The sequence below is a fragment of the Enhydra lutris genome, unplaced genomic scaffold (genome assembly GCF_002288905.1).
Source record: "Enhydra lutris kenyoni isolate GAN:26980312 unplaced genomic scaffold, ASM228890v2 scaffoldscaffold22, whole genome shotgun sequence".
Taxonomy (NCBI): domain Eukaryota; kingdom Metazoa; phylum Chordata; class Mammalia; order Carnivora; family Mustelidae; genus Enhydra; species Enhydra lutris.
This window is the reverse complement of record NW_019154106.1, coordinates 2,245,762-2,264,471: the sequence shown is the minus strand read 5'-3', so window position 1 is coordinate 2,264,471 and position 18,710 is coordinate 2,245,762. Positions and strand designations below refer to the sequence as shown.

At 61.6% G+C, this 18,710-nt stretch overlaps 1 protein-coding gene across 2 annotated transcripts in view; it reads left to right on the top strand.

The window, feature by feature from the left end:
* Nucleotides 1–18,710, top strand: part of LOC111149761 (cysteinyl-tRNA synthetase) — a 40,663-nt gene that overhangs the window by 10,391 nt on the left and 11,562 nt on the right. For both annotated transcript variants that reach the window (XM_022507017.1, XM_022507018.1), the window contains exons 4-17: nucleotides 384–472; nucleotides 927–1,023; nucleotides 1,407–1,505; nucleotides 2,379–2,525; nucleotides 9,339–9,479; nucleotides 9,668–9,756; nucleotides 11,450–11,571; nucleotides 15,635–15,747; nucleotides 16,221–16,349; nucleotides 16,705–16,834; nucleotides 16,947–17,050; nucleotides 17,485–17,582; nucleotides 17,770–17,959; nucleotides 18,136–18,204. In XM_022507017.1, the coding sequence (XP_022362725.1) occupies nucleotides 384–472; nucleotides 927–1,023; nucleotides 1,407–1,505; nucleotides 2,379–2,525; nucleotides 9,339–9,479; nucleotides 9,668–9,756; nucleotides 11,450–11,571; nucleotides 15,635–15,747; nucleotides 16,221–16,349; nucleotides 16,705–16,834; nucleotides 16,947–17,050; nucleotides 17,485–17,582; nucleotides 17,770–17,959; nucleotides 18,136–18,204 (1,617 nt within the window). The remainder of the gene's footprint in view (nucleotides 1–383; nucleotides 473–926; nucleotides 1,024–1,406; nucleotides 1,506–2,378; nucleotides 2,526–9,338; nucleotides 9,480–9,667; nucleotides 9,757–11,449; nucleotides 11,572–15,634; nucleotides 15,748–16,220; nucleotides 16,350–16,704; nucleotides 16,835–16,946; nucleotides 17,051–17,484; nucleotides 17,583–17,769; nucleotides 17,960–18,135; nucleotides 18,205–18,710) is intronic.

Sequence of the window (18,710 nt, the reverse complement as noted above, 5' to 3'; positions counted from 1 at the left end):
GCAGTTGTCACCGTGTGTGCTGAACACAGCGGGCGCGGTGGGGGAGGGGGCCTGGTTGGCGTGGTTGGGAGGAGACCAGGTTTTGAGAAGGCAGCAAGACCGGATCCCAGTTGAGTGGGGTTTGCTTGGTGTGTTCCGCTCAGCGTGGCCGTGGCTGCGGCGTGGTGATTGAGGTTTCATCCGTGAGCACGGTGGCTGATGGGGACGCAGGGGTCTTGGCGATTCCAGCCGACTTCACCGAGCGTCTGTGACTTTGCCAGTGGAACGGGATTGTTCTTGTTGAGTTTCGGTAGACCAGCCATGCCCTCCGTCGCCGGCTGGGGTGAACCCGCACGGCGTCTCTTCCGCGGCTGATGGTCGTTGTTCCTCCGTTTTTAACGCAGGACGTGTTCGTGCCTCAGCACGGGAAGAGGGTGACGTGGTACTGCTGTGGGCCGACCGTCTATGACGCGTCTCACATGGGCCACGCCAGGTAGGGGCCGCTGCCGGGCACCCAGCACGGGCCGGGGGTCCCCGGGGGTCTGGAGGCGGGGGTCCCACAGAGCATCTCGGCCCTTCTGAGATCTCCTGTTCTTGAGATAAACATCTCCATTCTCTAAGTAATCCATGTAGACGACGGAAAAGTTGGAGAGTGCGCACGGGCCATGAGCTCGCTGCCCTGTCGCGCGGTGGCCAGCATCCTGGGCTGCACGCCGACGTTTTGACCCGCAGGCCTTGGTTTCCCACCAGGCAGCTGTGGCGGGAACCCAGGTGTGGAGCAGGCCGGGCCCCATGGCGCTCCCAGCCCCCGCGCGGGGCGGCATCTGAGTGGTGCAGGGCTGTGGAGGCCTTCCCCTGGCCCTCGTGGCCACGGCGCGGTGGGCTGGGGAGTGTGGTGGGCGGTGGGCCGCAGCGGGCAATGAGACAGGTGTGTTCCCACACTCCAGGTCCTACATCTCCTTCGACATCCTGCGGAGAGTGCTGCGCGACTACTTCGGGTACGACGTCTTCTACTGCATGAACATCACAGACGTGGACGACAAGGTAGGGTGCTGACCAGCACGTCCGTGTACACGTGGCCGGGGGAGGAAGCAATGTTTGTAGATGAAATGCGGGGGCCTCAGCCCAGCGTGTGAGCCCCCTCCGTGTTGCGGCATCACAGTTTATACCGATGACGTCGTGTGGGGGCTGAGAGAACCCCGCATGTCCAGGCCCACTTGGTAAAACGGCAGCCCGTGGGGCTTCATGGCAGCAGGACCTGTGGTCGCACGTGCTCTTCTGCGCGGCACACGTGGGGAGGGCGGGAGGGGGCGGCCCGTTTCCTCGAGACCAGCAAGGTCGCGGGAATAGCGTCGGTGCGGCGGCGCAGGGCTCGGAGCCTGCCTGCTACACGGGGCACGACCCCAGGGTCCCTCTCCTCCTTCCAGATCATCAAGAGGGCCCGGCAGAACTACCTGTTTGAGCGGTATCGGGAGAAGCAGCCGCAGGCAGCCCAGGTCCTGCAGGACGTTCATGCCGCCCTGAAGGTGGGCCCCTCGCTGTCTGCTCCCTGACTCCTGACTGTCCCTGGGGTGGTGGCCGTCCCTGCTGGGCCTCCCACAGTGGACACAACTAAAACCAGCTCCGTCAGGGCCCCCGGGTTCTGACCGAGGTGGTCGCCTGGCCGCTGGGAAGCAGCTCCAGAAAGGCATTCGCACGGGGGTGTGGAGTCGGTGCCTGGGTCCCCCACTTCTGGGAGAGTGTCCAAGGGCGTCACGGGGGCACTGACGGACGCTCACTCGTGCGATGCTCCAGATGTGCCCGCGGCTCTTCCGGGTGGAGGGCTGGGCCACGCGGTGCTGCCCGGGGCGACCCAGGCGCTGGGCCGAGCCACCGAGACCGGGGGTACTGGAAGTTCTCAGAAATCGAGGAGACGCGTCCTCTCGGTGGTTCACTTTGAAGGACACGTTAGGGGTCACCGTGGTAACGGAGTGAGGTCAGAGCGCGTCGCTTCTGCTCCTGGCGGCACGGACTGTTGGAGGGGCCGCGGCGGTCGCTCCTGCTGTGCTGCCGCGTGCTACGTCCACAGGAAACACTGGGAGTGAAATCAGAGCTCAGCCGTCTTCGGCCGACCAGGGGCCGGCCCGCCAGGTCGTGGGTGCTTTGGTGACATTCACAAAGTCGCCAGGTGACGTCCCCGTGACCCGAGCACAGCCTGTGACATCAGACCACCAGCCCCAGGGCGGGCGTGAGGAGCGGGCCCTCAGGGTCCGTCTGCTCCGTCCATCCGACAGTCCGGCAGGGAGGCTGGGCCCACGCCCTTAGGGACGCAGACTTCTCTCTTGCCTCCAGTGAGGGCCCCGGGCGCGCGGGGCTGTGCTGAGCCGCATCCCATGGGCCCCCCTGTCCTGTGCTCGCAGCCGTTTTCAGCCAAGTTACGGGAGACCGCGGACCCCGACCGAAGGCAGATGCTGGAGCGCACCCGGCGAGCGGTGGAGCTGGCGGCCGAGCCGCTGCAGACGGCTGTGCAGAGCGGCCAGGCCGAGACGGCCGACGGCTGCGCCCAGGTGAGGTCCCCCCACGCCCGCCCCACCCCGGCGGCCTGCGGCCACACAGCGTCCTCACGGCACTGGGGGACCCGGAGTGTGTGCGGCAGGACTCTCCCGAGTCTTCCCGCCCGCTCTCCCGTGCTGCTTGGGGTCGCCCCTGCGCAGGGAGCGGAGGGAGGCTGAGGTTGCGCTGGGCTCTCCTGCCCCCGGGAAAGGTTCTCCCTCAGACCCGCGGAGGGCAGGAGTGCAAGGGGCCGGGCTCCCTGCCAGCCTTTCCCGGAGAGGCGGTCAGGGCAGGCCGCCGCGGGTCCCTTCCCCTGCACGCCGGCGCCCCCTGCGGGCCCCTCTCAACACTCAGGGACGCGGGAGCTCCGGAAAAGAAGCGGCCACAGCCGTCTGCCACCTGGAGGCCAGGGAAGAGACGCCCGCAGAGCCCGCCCGGCCTAGGCTTCCCTCTCACTTTCCTCTTCCCTTCCTTCAGGCTGCAGACGCCGCGCGTTCTGAGCTCGGCGAGAAAGCGCGGCGGACGCGGCCCTGCGCTCCGCGTGCTCCTGCGTGGGGCCCCTGCATGGTCTCGGCCGGCTGGCCTGCGATGGACCTCCCGGGCCCAGCTCTCTCTCCCTCTCCTTGGGCGGCAGTCGCGTGCCCGTATGACTAGCAGCGCCACGGCGAATTTTTTTCTTAATTGGTCCACTGATTCTCGCTCCTATAGAAAGTATGGTAAAATGTACACTTTGTGAAATTTACCATCTTGACCATTTTTAGGTACAGAGTTCAGGGGCATTAAACACATTCACACTGTTGTGTAGCCATCCCCACTATCCATCTCTAGAACTTTCCATCTTCCCAGACAGAGACTGTCCCTGTGAGACACTGACCCCCCATCCTCCCCCGGCCCTGGTGCCCACCATCCACTCTCTGTCCCCTTGAGACACCGACCCCCATCCCTTCCCCAGCCCTGGCACCCACCGTCTCCTCCGTCTTTGTGAATCTGGGGACTCCAGGGCCTTCATAGAAGCAGAATGCTATGGTGTCTCCTCTCACAGCTGGTGTCTTTCCCTTGGTATGATGTCCTGGCTGTGGCAGGTGTCCTAGTGTCCTTTCTCAGACCAGGTGGGGCTGGCGGATATGGGTATCCAGTTCAGGTTCTGACACACGTGTGTCATTCCCGCCTTCAGGCCACCACGAGTGACGCAGCTGTGAGCAGGGACGTGCTCAGATTCTCTCAGGTCCCTGCGTCAGGTCCTTCTGGGCAGAGACTCCGAGAGGAGCTGCTGGGGGGTGCGGCCGGTGGGTTTGCGGGATGCGGAGGAAGTGCCGCGCTGCCCCCCACGGCAGCACACTGCGGTTTGTGCATGTGGCCGCCGGCACGGGTCAGCCTGTTTCCCACATCAGCTTCCCGATGAGCGTGACGTCGTGCTTTCGGTTTGCATCTGCCTGCTCTGTTCACGGTTGGGGACAATTTTCTGTCCGTCTCTGGGCACACGTTTGCAAGCATGTCTCGAGACCATAACCCTGGGGAGGCTCTGCCGGACCGTGGGGCGCGTGACCCAGGAATCTGGGTAACTCTCGGGTCCCCAGCACCAGCCACGCGTCCGGCGACCCCCCAGGAGGGTGGGTGTGTCCTCGCATCTGCGGGTGTCATGAGGACGCAGCCTGGGGGGCGGCTCCATGCACAGCAGACACGGCACGCTCCCCCCACCAGCGGGAGACATTTTAGTTTTGATGGCGTCCCGCAGCCACCCCGTCCTTTCACAGATGGTGCCATCAGAGTTGTGGCACAGACGCCGCTGCCACACGTGCTCACGGAGGCTTGCTCCTCTGTGACCCTCTAGTTGTCTGGTTTTCCTCTCACTCTCAGGCCGGTGACCCAGTCTGAGCCACGTTTCGGACGGTGAGAGACCGGGTCTGGACTCGTTCTGAGTGTGGACGTCCGGTCATTCCGGCACCTTCTACGGAAGGAGGCTGTATTTGTCTCTACTGAACGGCCTCTGCTCCCCCGTCACGGATCGGGCAGCTCCGTCGGGGTGGGCTGTGTCTGGGCTCTCTCTTCTGCTCCTGGATCTGTTTGTCTCTTCTGCCAGCACCGCGCTGTCCCAATCACTACGGTTTTGGAGAACGTCTTGAAATCAGGTGGTGTCAGGCCTCCGACTTTGTTCTCCTTCAGTATCGAGTTGGCTCTTTGGGGTTTTTGCCTCCGTGGAAGCGGAGAATCTGCGGAGAATCTGCGTGTGACGTCCCTGCAGTGCCGCGCTGGGATACCGACCCGGATGGCGTGGGATCCGTGGATCGTGTTGGCAAGAGCTGACATTTCGACAGGGTCGGGTCTCCCGCGTGTGAGCAGGAGGTAGCTCTGCTAGTCAGTCCTCCTTCGACTTCACCCATCAGACTTTCGTCGTCTTCGTGTAGATCTTGCACACGGTTCGTTAGCTTTACACCTGAGGATTTCGTCTTGGGGCGTGTGACGTAATGTGTTCATGGCGGATTCCCCGTGTCGCGTGCTGGCGTGCGGCCTCACGTCCTCCTCCCCGTGAGTATGCCTTCCATTTCCTCCACTTGTCGCCGCGTGAGCCGGCGCGTCCAGGGTGAGGCGGAGAAGGGGTGGCGAGAGGAAATGTCCTCGCGTTGCCCTGGACCTAGACGGAAAAGCTCGTGTCTCACCACGAAGCACGGTGTTAGCCACGTGACTTCCGTTGCTGTCCTTGATCAAGGTGAGGAAGTTCCGCTCTATTCTCGGTTTACTGAGACTTTATCATGAGCGGGTGTTGGGTTGTGCCCATATGCTTTTCGCGCATCTGTGTGTTTACGGCGTTTTGCTTTCTTTACTGTGCTGCTGGAATGATTTACATTAATTGGTTTAATTAATTGGTGGAACCAGCCTTACATACCCGTGAGAGTCACCACTTGGCTATGGTATATAATTCTTTTAGGACTTTTCTGGCTGTAATTTGCTAATATATTGTTAAGGATTTTTGCATCTATGTTAATGAGGAATATTGATCTGTAGTTTTCTGTTCTTGCGGTATCTTTGTTTTCGGTATTAGGGTAATGCCTTCCTCCTAGAATGACATAGGAACTAGTCCCTCTGCTTCCTCTGGAAAACTATAGAAAATCCATATGATCTGTCCCTTACATGTTTGGTAAAATTCACCAGTGAGCCCCTCTGGGCCAGGTGATTTCTGCTTTGGAAAATCATAAATTATTAATTAAATCTCGTCACTGGCTCATAAGCTTCTTCAGATTCTTTATATCATTATAAGTTTTGGCACCTTGTGTCTTTCAAAGAATCAGACCATTAACAGTTATCAAACTTGGAGGCACAGAGTTCTGTATAGTGTTTCTTTGTTATGCTTCTAATTTCCGTGAGGTCTGTAGTGATGTCCCTCCTTCGTTTGGGTGTTAGAATCTGTGGCCTCTCTCCTTTGTCTTAGGTAGTAGCCTGGCTAGAGGCACAACAATTTCATTCATTTCCTCAAGGAACCAGTTTCTGGATTTGTTGATTTTCCTCTGTTGATTTCTTGTTTTCGCCTTTTTTATTGTTTCTTTTCTGTCAGTTTGGAGTTGACTTGTTCTTGTTTTCCTACTTTTCTGGGGCAGAAGCTTGGATGAGGGACTTTAGATCTGTCTGTGTGTCTAATCCGTCCGCCTGGTGTTGCAGGCTTCTAACCGCTGCTTTCGCTGCATCTCACCAATTTGGATAAGCTGTGTTTTCACTTTCATTTATTCCAAAAAATTTAATTTTTTTCTCAAGGTATCTTCTTTGACCCTTGTGTGCTTTGGAAGCGTGTTGTTTGTGGGGACGTTCCGGCTCTCTTTGTCTGACTGATTTCCAGTTCAGTTCCATGATGGTCCGAGAGTAGACACCACATATGACGTCTATTCTTTTGAATTTGTTTAGGCGTGTTGTGGGGCCCGGCCTGCTGACGGTGCTGGTGAACATTCCAGGAGAGCGTGAGAGGAATGTGTGTCCTGCTGCTGGGGGACCCAGTGGTCTGTAGAGGTCCTTCAGGTCCGGCTGACCGAGGGTGCGGTTGAGGTCAGCTGTGTCCTCGCTGACCCCTGCTGGGCCGGTGTGTGCCCGAGGGAGGGTCCTGAAGTCCCCGGCCACCTTCGTGGGTTCATCTGTTTCTCCTTGGAGTTCTGTTTGCTTTGGCCTCATGTGCTTGCTGCCCTGCCGTTGGGCCCGTGTCCCAGGAGCACCGCTGTCTCGCAGAATGGACCCCTTTGTCCACCGAGCTCTTCTCTACTGATGGCCGTCTTGCCCCCAGTGACGTGGCGCTGTCGGAAAGCAGCCACTCCTGCTCTGTCTCGGTTCTTGTTAGCGTGGCTCGTTTGTCTCCATCGACTGCGAGTCTGTATGTGTCTTACAGTCGAAGCAGATTCCTGTGACAACGTACAGTCGGGGCTTGTATTTTGATCTCCCAAACTGTGCTGTGAGGCGCATTTAGACCGCTGGCGTCCCCAGTGGCACGGAGACAGCTGGGTCCCTCGCTGCTGGATTACTCTGTTCGCCACCCTTGTTCTCGCTCCCGCTCACGTCCTCCGGTCCTTTCCTACCATCTGTGGTTCTGACTGAGCATTTCCCATGATTCCACTTTCTCTCCTCTTAGAGCAAATCAGTTAACCTTTTTTTTAGGGGTCACCCTAGAGTTTGCAGTATACACTCCCCACGAATTGCAGTCCGCTGTCAGAGGCACAACCTACCCTCAGTGCTGTGCAGTGACAGAGACCTAGCTCCGCCGCCCGTCCTCACGCTGCCGCTGTCACTCACTTCACCTGTCTGTAAACCCGGTGTGCGGGGCTCCGTGTGCGTCGCGGACGCACATACGCAGGCAGACTGATGCCTTCTTGCTGTTACTGTTTTGATCTAACAGGTGTTAAGTCAATGAACAAAAGCCAGTTGTGGGGTGCCCAGGGGTCTCAGCCAGTGGAGCTCAGGGCATGGTCTTGGGGTCCTGGGCTGGAGCCAGGTGATGGGCTCTGTGCTCAGCAGGGGCGGCCTTGAGATTCTCTCTCCCTCCGCCCCCTGCACTCGCGTCCACACACACACTCTCCCTCTTAGCACATAAACAATTTTTATTTAAAAAGGAAAAACAGAAGCTTTCACTTTACCTTTGCATCGTCTCTCCGATGCTCTCCCTCACAGACCCAAGCTTCTGACCTCTTGTGTGTTCTCTAGAGAACTTCGCACTTCGCCCTCTTCTTGCAAACCAGGCCTCCTGGCAACGAGTTCCCTTGACTTTTGCTTGCCTGAGAGCCTCTGTTTCCCTTTGCTTTTGAAGGATGAGCTCGCAGGGCCCAAGGTTCTAGGGTAGCGAGGGTCCTCTCTGGACACTGATGTGTCCCCTGCATCCCTTGCTTTGTGGAGGAGGGGCTTGTGGTTCTTACCGTGTTTGCTCACAGGCAAAGTGTTTGTCCTCGGACTCCTTTCGGGACTTTCTGCGGCCTGTGCACAGCTCGGCTGTGCTGTCCTGCCCGCGGTTCCCGGGGTTCCCTGTACCTGCAGTTCAGGCTCTGCCGTGAGCGGGGCGCCCTCCGCCAGTGGACTCCAGCTGTTTCTCTGCTCCTTCCCCTCCTGTCCCTCTGGCGTCCCCCCGAGCACCCAGCACACCATTTGTGCTCGTCCCGCAGTCCCTGGCCATTCTGCTGGGTTCCATTCTGTCTCTGCGAAGGCAGCCTGTCTGCTGTGCCATTGGGGGGTTTCTCTTCAGGGGCCCCCCAGCTCCGAGACTCCTCCATCGGCCATGTCCAATCTGCCGATGCTCCCACTGAAGACGATCTTCGTTTCTGTCCCAGTGGCGCCGCTCTCTGGTGTCTCCTTCCCGTTTTCTTAGGACTGCCTTCTGTCCGCTCACCGTGCCCTCCGTTCTTGCAAACGGGCGTCCTGGTGCCCTGGAACGGAGCGTATTCGTCCTGGTGGTTTCCGGCCCCGGGGCTGAGAGCCCGGGGTTCCCTGCCGCGTCTGGCTCTACGGCTGCCCCGTGTCCTCAGTGTGGTGGCCAGGCTCAGGGGGGCCCGTGTGCCAGGCGTGGGGCTCAGTCCCCAGCGTGCTGCGCCTATGGACTGAGCGTCCTGGCGGGTCCTCCTCACCGCTGGCCTCCCAGCAACAGTTAGCAGGGCTGTCCCACCTGGGGGCTCTTGGCGGGACACCCTAGCTGCCCCTTCCCTGTTAGCCTCGTGGATCCACACGCACCCACCCTGCATGCCTTCGCCATGTCTCCCACATGCACTTTCCCTGCACTTTCTCCCTCTGCCCTTTGTTCTTTGCCCTCTCACCCTCACGGGGGACCCCAGACCGCCTGCCTGTCCCCACATCCCTGTCGCTTCAGTACACGTGCTGGAAACCCCGGGTTCCTCCAGAAGTGGACCTTGGTCCCCCCGACGTACGAGACTCAGGCTGCAGCCGTGACACCCACATCCCGTCCCAGGTGGACATTTCTCTGGAGTGACGTGGGTGCTGCGGTGACAGGACTGGTCTCGTACCATTGCCCCACTGGGGTGGTGCGTGACATGGGGCTGGCATCTTTGGTTGACGGCCGCTGACTGTCGGGACGCCGTGGCCTTGGTGCTTCTATCTGGGATGGGGTTCTGCCCACCCGTCCTGGCCGCGGACGTCCTGAGATCGCTTCAGCGAGCATCTGAGCCTCCCGTTCGCAGTCTGGTGCCTCTCAGCGCTGAGCCGATCACAGGAGTGTCGTGGTCTCGCGGGGACGGCAGCCCTCAGTAGAGCAGGGCTGTGCGCGGCCGTGATTGAGGCCGTGATCCCCGCGGCCCGACTGCGCGGGGTGCGGTCCGGCACGTGTGTGTGGACGTTGCGCTCTTTCTGCTCAGGTGCTGCTGGAGGAAGCAAAGGACTTGCTCTCAGACTGGCTGGACGGCAGCCTTGGCCATGAGGTCACCGACAACTCCATCTTCTCCAAACTGCCCAAGTTCTGGGAGGAGGAGTTCCACAGAGACATGGAGGCGCTGAACGTGAGTGCGGCCGGCGGGCCTGTGCCCTCTGCGCCCCGGCGCCCCCGCGGCCTCACATCCCAGCTTCCTGTGCGCGTGCCGAGGGCACAGGCGGCTTCTCGGCCGCATTTGGTTCCGCCGGTTTCCTGGGGGCGCTCGTCTGAGGCCGACGTTTCAGAAGAAGAACAAACCTTCTCTGGCGTCCACAGGTCCTCCCTCCAGACGTCTTAACCCGCGTTAGTGAGTACGTGCCGGAGATTGTGAACTTCGTCCAGAAGATTGTGGACAATGGTTACGGGTGAGCGGAGGGCCCTTCTCGGAGCCGTGTGCCATCCGGCGGGGGGGTTGCCGAGGAGGGCAGCGCTCTGTCTCTGGGAGGGGACGCGGAGCAGGGAGGCCGCTGGGACTGTGGCCACCCCGGGCGTGTGGTTGCCTGGTGCCGCTCTCACCAAGCTCACAGACCAGGCGGCTGAAGCAGCAGAAATGGGTTTGCTCCCAGCTCCAGACGGCAGATTTCTGAGGCCACCAGCATGCCCATGGGGCGGGCTCCTCAGGGCAGGGTGTTGGTGCTGGCCCCGTCCTCAGCTTGCGGGCAGTGGCCTTCTCGCAGACTTCTCTCCCATTTGTCGCTCTGCCCGTGGGCTGCTCGGGCTCCTCTTATGTCCCGATGACCTCTTATGCAGGCAGCTGCGTGGGGGTCCCGCGGGGTTAGGGCCCACCCTGGGGACCCCACTTTACTTCTGGGAAGACCTGGTCTCCAAACCCACCTCCACTTGGTGCTAGCCGTGAGGACCATACACAGGGATCTGGGGGCCTCTGCACGCTGACCTCCCGGCAGGCCTCTTCCCTCCGTGCCGCTGGGTCCCTGGCTTCCAGGCTGCTCCGTTAGAGACCTGTCGGGGCTCGCCTGGGCGTTGGCCACCATCCAACAGGTCCTCAGCCCTGCGGTCGCCACATGTTCGCTCAGGGCAGGCAGGAGCAGCAGGACGGTGGTGCTGGCTGCCCCCGGAGCCCCCCCCGGCAGACTGGTGCAGCCCGGGGTCAAGCCAGCAGGGGGCCCCGAGCTCAGACAGTGAGCACGGAGCCCAGCCTGGTGAGCGTGGACCTGCCAGGTGTCTGGAGGCGTCGGCCTCGCCGTGTAGGCAGGGAGTCCCCTCCCATGGCAAGGGTGTTCCCTGGGGCCCTTCGTGTGGCTCTGATTCCACACGCTCCGCTGCGGCCCTGGTCTCCGATCCTAGCACTGCCTGATGGCGGGAAACACGGTCAGCTGTCCATGGTGGGCACGCTCCAAAATACCGACAAGTGGAGGCGTAAACGGGCGCGCGGTGTCTGCGGCACACAACGCTCTTTTGTGGCCCCCCGAGGAGATTGCTTCCCACCTCGCAGGGCAGACGAGGCAGCCACTGAGCCCAGTGAGGGGTGTGGGGCTCCTGGCGTGGGCCTGGAGCAGCGCCCGTTCTCTGGAAGGGACGGCGCCTCCGCTCTCTGCCCAACTTGACACGACCACTCAGGGCAGCACCGTGCCACACTGAGTGCCGCGGGCGAGGCCAAGGTGGGAGAAGACGGAGCATTCTGGGCCGCCACAGTCTGGCATGCTTCTGGGAGGCAGAGAGCCGAGGCTGGGCACATGGGAATGTAGCCAGAGTGGGAGCCTGGTGGGACCATGCCGTTTCCGAGCTAAGGGGCCAGGTGGGAGCTGCAGGGTCACCGCATGCGAGCAGAGGGTCTGTGGAGGGACCCGCTGCCCAACGAGTGAGGAGTTGGCCTCCGTGGCGTGAAGTGTCCTTGTCGGGCCCAGCCAGCCTGCACGGTGGCCGTGGTGGGGTGTTGCCGTGTCACGGGACTAAATGGCTGAGCCTGCCCGGACACACAGGGCAGAGCAGGTGGAAGCAGCCCGTGACCCTGGGCTCTTCGGGTCGTCCTCTGGTCAGGTGTCCTGGGCTGTCTCCAGATCCATCCCGCTTTCCCACAACCTTGTTCTTATTTTCCAGCTACGCCTCAAACGGGTCCGTCTACTTTGATACGGTGAGGTTTGCGTCCAGCGACAGACACTCCTACGGGAAGCTGGTGCCCGAGGCTGTGGGGGACCAGAAAGCCCTGCAGGAAGGAGAAGGTGAACAGGCGGGAGATGGGTTGCTGGGGGGCTTCCAGCCCGAGCAGGACAGCCTCGCCCCCAACCCCAGCCGTGCTTCCTGGGCTGCTGGGAGGCACCTATTCCCTCGGGATTCCAGGAGTTTCCACAAGCAGGACAGAGGCCCGGATATGCAGCATCTTGAGCACAGCACACCTTGGGCCCGGGCCCCCAGGGCTGGTGTCTGTGCAGCTGAGGGCACCTGAGGGTCTGGGAGGGACGTGCCGTGCGCCTGGTGCGTTAGCAGGATGCGGGTCGTGCCCTGCTGAAAGGGCACGAAAGCCGCCCACGTGGGGTCGGCAGGCAGCCCCCGCCGGCAGCCGAGCTCCCGCTTTGGGGAGATGAAACCCCAGGGCTGTTCTGATTGAAGGCACGGTTTCAGTGCCCCCACGCGGTCCCAAGGAGCGTAGCGTGCCGCTTCCAGAACGGGCGCTGCGAGCGGGGGGGCTGGCCACGGGCTCGGCTCTGCACAGTACTGAAACGCACCTGGGCTGAGTCAGGCAGGGACGTGGGGCAGGAACTGTGACCGTCCTGGTTCTGGGTGTGAGCAGGGACGTCACACTGTCAGCACCCAGGCAGCACCTCGCGGAGCTGCTCTCTCGTCCCACCAAGGGACGCGCATCTCCCGCAGCCCTGGTGCTCGTCATGAGCCCGGTGCAGCTGACCCTTGAGTGGCACCGGTTTAAACCGCGTGCAGGTGACTCCCTGTGAGTGCAGCTCGGTACTGCCCACAGGTTCCTTCCAGTTTCCTCCATGACCTCTTGTCTAGCTCACGTTCTGGTCCCAACAGCGTGTGTGACGTGTCGTGCACGGTGGTGTCTCTGTGCTGTTCTGCCGTCGTGGGGCGCTCTGGCCAGCGGGGGAGCTGTTCCTGGCTCCGGTCGTGGGGGGGGTCAGCCTCCCCAGTCCCCTGCCTGGCACTGTTCAAAAAGGGTCACCTGTATTGAATGTAGACACGAGGTTTTTTCAGGACCGGGCCAAATAAGGTTTGTCTTTACAGTGTCCCTCCACCCTTACGCCCTCAGGAACTCTGGGCCAGACCACAGAAGCTGCAGTCCAGGGGCACAGGGAAGGCTCGCACACGCCTGGGGCACATGCTGTTTACCCCCTGTGTTTCTGGAAGGCAGTTTGCCCATAAAAACGTTCGTACTTTTTGAGGAAGTACTTTCCCCTCTGGGACTCTGTGTAGGGAGGCATCAGAACCTCACACAGCACGGCACGGAAATGCAGAGAAGCAATAGGCTAAGAGGGTTGGGTGGCGTTGGTACCAGACCCTCAGGCATCCAAGGCTAAAGGCTTGTCAGAGAAAAGGAGGCGTTCGGTGGCCCCCATGTGGCCATCCCTGGGGGGGAGAAACACCGTGTCCGTGAGGGGAGGCGGAGCGCATGGCCCGCAGGCTGGTGGCTCAGGCAGGCTAAGGGTCTCAACCCGCAGGATTAGGGTACACAGGGAGCAGGGCTTTGCATAGCAGATCAGGACTCGACAGCATGAATAAGGGCAGGGCCCGTCCTTTACGCTCACGCAGGACACACTCCGGGCACAGAGCAAGTCTCCGTGGTTCCCCAGCGTCATCTGCCTGTGACACACTGAGCTGAGCCAGGTACCAGCACCTACGGGGCATGGACGGGGGACCGACCCGTCAACCATCACAGTCCCGAGCGACACCACGGGGACGCCACTCAGCAGGGGCACAACCCGTCACTTAGGGCAGCCGGGGGCTTGGGACTCGCAGTGAAAGAGCGAAGACGGAAGACGCGTGGGGTGCGTGGCCAGGAAGCTCCGGAAGGAGCGGCTGAGAGAGCAGGAGATGAGATCGAAGAGGAACGGAACGGAAATAACGCAAGACGCCAGCCGCCGGTTCTGGGCAGAGATGAACCCAGTGGGAGAACGTGTGACAAGCCTGACGCGTGAACCCCAACGATTCGTGGAGACGCCTGGACAGAGCTGCGCAGGGATGGCGGGCCGCACGGAGCAGGGAGCTCGGACTGTAGGCGGCGGCAGGAGGGAGGGCGCCGGAGACCGGAACACGCGCGCAGCTGGCCAGCAGTCCTCGCCGTCTGGCCGCTGCCGGGATCTTGTTCTTCTGTTTTAAGTGGCCTGTGCGTCCAGCGTGGGGCTCAGGCTCCCGGCCCGAGACCGAGTCCTGCTCTTCTAGCGACGCCAGCCGGGCCCTCGGAGTTCTTAAATATTGCTTGCGCTTGCGCCTTTTTTCTTCCAGACTGACTTTAGAATCGCTTCGTGGTCCAGGGACGGGTAGCAGAATCCAACAGCAAACACACAGGAGAGGGACATGCCTTCCTTAAGGGACAGTCCCGCTTCTGGGGCGTTGTGACCCCCAGCACGAGCCCCTCACTGCAGGGACGCTGGGGTGTGGGGACTCTGGCAGAGATGGGGCCTGGAGCCATCTCAGGGCTCCTGATGCGTGTGGGGTCACGGGGGTCACCTCTGGGGAGGGAGACGAGAGGTGACACTGAGGGAGCAGAAGCAATCGCGTGACGCGTCTTAAAGAACTTGGAGCAAATAGCAAGTACTTTGCCAAGGTGACTTTGTCCAAGTGTGGGACACGGGCCACCTGTGGAAGAGGGTCCTCTTTACAGTCCCAGAGTTTCTCAAAACAAAATTTCAAAAGTCATGTATGTCATGAGTAACTGTGTACATAATAATGGAAGTCAGAAGCTTAAACGTGTGTCATCGGCCACACAGCGGCTAAAGGAACGTCATCACACCACATGAGACCGTGTCACAGGTGCAACGCGGTCTGCTCCGAGAGAGGCAGAGGCAGCGAGGGCGGAGTCTGTCCTGCTGCTGGGGCGGTCTGGGTAGGATACCGAAAGGCCAACAGCGAGAATCTCTTTCTTTGTGATTGTGCCATTTTTTTTTTTTAAGATTTTATCTATTTATGTGACAAACAGAGATCACAAGTAGGCAGAGAGGCAGGCAGAGAGAGGAGGAAGCAGGCTTCCTGCTGAGCAGAGAGCGTGATGCGGGGTTCGATCCCAGGACCCTGAGATCATGACCTGAGTCGAAGGCAGAGGCTTAACCCACTGAGCCACCCAGGTGCCCCCGATCATGCCATTTTTACTGGCTCTTCCTCGTATTTCCCGCGTGTCCCACTCAGAGCGCCCGTGTTGCAGCGTCAGGTCTGTGGTGCAGACGCCCTGGGTCTCTCCCTCCGACTGCCGCCAGGGCGCCTTCTCCGTGGCCCGACTCTGCACTCGAAAGGTGGCTGTCATTGAGTTCGGGCCTTTGCGGCCCTGGACACTGGGCCGAGTCTGCCGTTCCTGTTCCAGAGCTGTCTGCGAGGGGGCGACAGCACCCAGGGAAAGGCAGCACTGAGGCCACACTCCGGGACCCCACTGAGGGCCCTGGCGCTGCCCACACTCACCCGGTGGCTGCCTGAAGGGGACTAATGGCGGGGTTCGCTGCCTTGGCCGCCAGTGTGCTGCACAGGTCCTACATGTGGTCCGGTCTCCTGCGCTGATGCTTTCCCCTCACTCCCGCCCGACACAGGCTGGCCCAGCCCCAGCTGGCCCTGTCTGCCTTCCGGGGTCCTCGTCCGGGACCCGAACTTGCCCAGGAGGAGCAGGGGTGTCCTAATTGCCACCTCTGGGGCCAAGGGGCCACACCCAGCAGGACCTGCTGGTCCTCAGACCCTGGGAGCCATGCAGGCCGTCAGCTCGAGACTCCCCCCGCGAGAGCTGCCACCAGACCATGACCTCCTCCGACCTGAGCGCTGTGACTTACCTTAGACCCAGACCGCGGCTATGAGGGGTGGGCGGGGAGAGGGGCGTCTGAGGGACCGGCGGGTGTGGTTTAGGCCCTGGGGAATGGGAGCTTCCCGGGCTGGGGCAGCACCGACATCTGGTTGTGGTGAAGCTGTGTGCTGACCAAGCAAATGAGAGGAAATTCGAAGCACCAGCTAGTAACCCCCAGACGTGGCCTTGCAGTGACACGGCTCTTTCCGGCAGAGTCCTGCAGGCCGGTCCGGGTGACCCGCTGGGTCCAGACAGGCAGCACTGGGTGACCTGCTTCCTCGTGTCCGCAGGTGACCTGAGCGTCTCGGCAGACCGTCTGAGTGAGAAGCGGTCCCCTAATGACTTCGCCCTGTGGAAAGCCTCCAAGTCAGGCGAGCCATCCTGGCCGTGCCCCTGGGGAAAGGTATGCTCCCGGGAAGGTGCGGGTGGCAGGGGTGGGCGCCCTCACTGCTGTGGTGCCCGTCTGCCCTGTGCTGGCGGCCTGCAGACCACAGAGCCTTGTGAGCCTTTGGGCACGTGACTTCCCTTCTGGAACTCTGCCTGGTGCACCTAGGGAGCAGGTGGATGGACTGCCTCCAATGCCCCCGTGTCCTTGTGGCCTCAGACTGGAGGCTAGTCCTTGCTCTGGTGTCCCGTGACAATGGTCCTGGCGGCCCAGAGCCAGGGAATGGGGTGCGGGCACCTGCGTCTGGTCCAGACCTGGGCAGTTCTGAGAGTAACGTGGTTGGGACCCGGACAGCAGGGGCTCCCTGAGTGTTCATGTGCAGAGCATAACGTCTGTTCCGGTAAGGCTCAGGGGTTTTGAGGGTCAGGAGCGCAGGAAACTTGAAGGCCTGGACCGAGAGTGGCCGGTCACGGGGTCGTCTGGCTCTGCAGGGTCGTCCGGGTTGGCACATCGAATGCTCTGCCATGGCGAGTGCTCTCCTGGGGGCTTCGATGGACATTCACGGAGGGGGCTTCGACCTCCGGTTCCCCCACCACGACAACGAGCTGGCCCAGTCGGAGGTAGGCAGGGGCTGGGGCCGCTGTGCCTGCTGGTGGCGTGGTGGGGCGGGGGGGGTGTCTTGAGATCCCCACAGCGGTGGAAGCAGCCAGCCAGGAGCTGGGCACAGCCTTACGCCCACATCAGGGCTCTCTGCTGGGATCTGAACCCTTGTTCGGTCTGATTTCCTGCACAAACAGCCTGAGCTCTGGCAACAGACTGGTCTGGATTGGAACCGGTCGTTGCCGCTCGGCTCACTGGTCCAGAGCCACCCCTGAGCCCCAGCTCGAAGAGGCAGCCCCCTCTCGTGCGTCCACCGCGTGAACCGAGTGCCCGCAGAGCGCCCCGACCCCGCCCCCTCTGCCCCTTCCCGAGCAGGCCTACTTCGAGAATGACTGCTGGGTCCGCTACTTCCTGCACACGGGTCACCTGACCATCGCCGGCTGCAAGATGTCCAAGTCACTCAAGAACTTCATCACCATTAAAGACGCCTTGAAAACGCACTCTGGTAGGCCTGAGCCCCTCCCCCCAGGTCTGAGCCCCGCCCCCGAGGCCTGAGTGCCCTGTTGTCGGGAGGCGCCCTGGCAGTGGCCGACCCTCGGTGCTGTCCCCTGTCCCAGCGCGGCAGCTGCGGCTGGCCTTTCTCATGCACTCCTGGAAGGACACGCTGGACTACTCGAGCAACACCATGGAGTCGGCACTGCAGTATGAGAAGTTCCTGAACGTAAGCCCCCCTCCTGCTCTGCTTGGCCCCGGCGGGGTCCTTCCCGCTCCCGTGCCCACTGAAGGGGCACGCAGGATGGCGGCCCCGCGCTGAGAGGGCAACCGGCCTGGCTCCCCAATCCTGAAGCCCCGCTGACCTGCTAGAGTCAGGCGCCCACGTCCTCTTGTGCCCGTGGGGCGCGTTTCCTGCACACCTGCGGGCAGAACCGCTGTTCCGGGCAGAACCACTGTCCCGGGCAGAACCACTGTCCCAGGCAGAGCCACTGTCCCAGGCAGAGCCACTGTCCCAGGCAGAACTGGCCGTTGGTGCGGTGTTGGCGCTGTGGTTTCTCTGGTGACACGTGATGGAGATGCACTTCACCACGGAAACTCTCTCAGACGCTTCTGGAGCAGAAAACTCTTCTATGGCCGTTAATCCAAATCTTCTGACTTTAGGAGTTTTTCCTAAATGTGAAAGACGTCCTCCGAGCTCCTGTGGATATAACTGGTCGGTTTGAGAAGTGGGAGGACGAAGAGTCAGAGCTGAACAGGAGGTAGGAGACGTCTCCGGCCCGCGAGCGTGGCAGACCCCCTGGCGGGGAGGCCGCCTGGCACCGTGGCTCCCCATGTGCAGACCCACGCCCAGGCCTGCTGCGCCCGCGGGGACCACGATCTGGCCGCCAGACACGCGCATGCACATGCACTGTGTCACCAGCTGACGCGCCCGGTCCTCTTGCTCAGCTTTTACGACAAGAAGGCGGCAGTTCACGAAGCCCTGTGTGACAACGTCGACACGCGCACAGTCTTGGAAGAAATGAGGGCTCTGGTCAGCCAGTGCAACCTGTACATGGCAGCCCGGAAGGCCGCCCGGAGGAGGCCCAACCGGGCACTGCTGGAACGCATTGCCCTCTACCTCACCCACATGCTGAAGGTAGGCGGCCCTCGAGCTGCAGACCGCTGCGGCTCTTGCTAGGCTGCGTGTGCACAGGCCCAGGCCTTGGCCAGGACTGCGGAGGCCTCGGGCGGCATGGGCCCTGGTGTCTGGTCTCCGTGGGCCCCCTCTCAGGACCTCCCGACGCACTCTGGTATGTCTGTTTCTCTTTGTAGATCTTCGGGGCCATCGAAGACGAAAGCACCCTGGGATTCCCAGTAGGAGGACCTGGAACCAGCCTAGATGTGAGTAGAACACCCCTGGGCACAGAGAAGCTTCCTCTCTGGGGGCCACCCCACCCCTGGGAAACGGTGCCCATGTCGAGGAGCACCATCCTGCCTTCCACGCCTGCTCCTTTCCTGTCCTCGTACCCCTCCTGCGCCAACCCTAGGGACATTGGGAGGCCCACGTTAGGTCCCACCAGCTGCACCGGACCTTCCAGACTGAGCCCCGGGGCTCACCTGGACGTGGCTGCGGAATCGAACTGAACGCAGTCAACTGTTCTCCCGCATGTGCACGCTCAGCCTTGCCCCCTGACCGATGGTGGGGGCTGCCGTGTGCTGTCTGTGAGCTCGGTCCCAGGACAGCCGACGTGGTGGGACCGACTTGGATCCGATGGTGGGGGCTGCCGTGTGCTGTCTTCACGTGAGCTCGGTCCCAGGGCAGCCGGCGTGGTGGGACCGACTTGGATCCGATGGTGGGGGCTGCCGTGTGCTGTCTTCACGTGAGCTCGGTCCCAGGACAGCCGGCG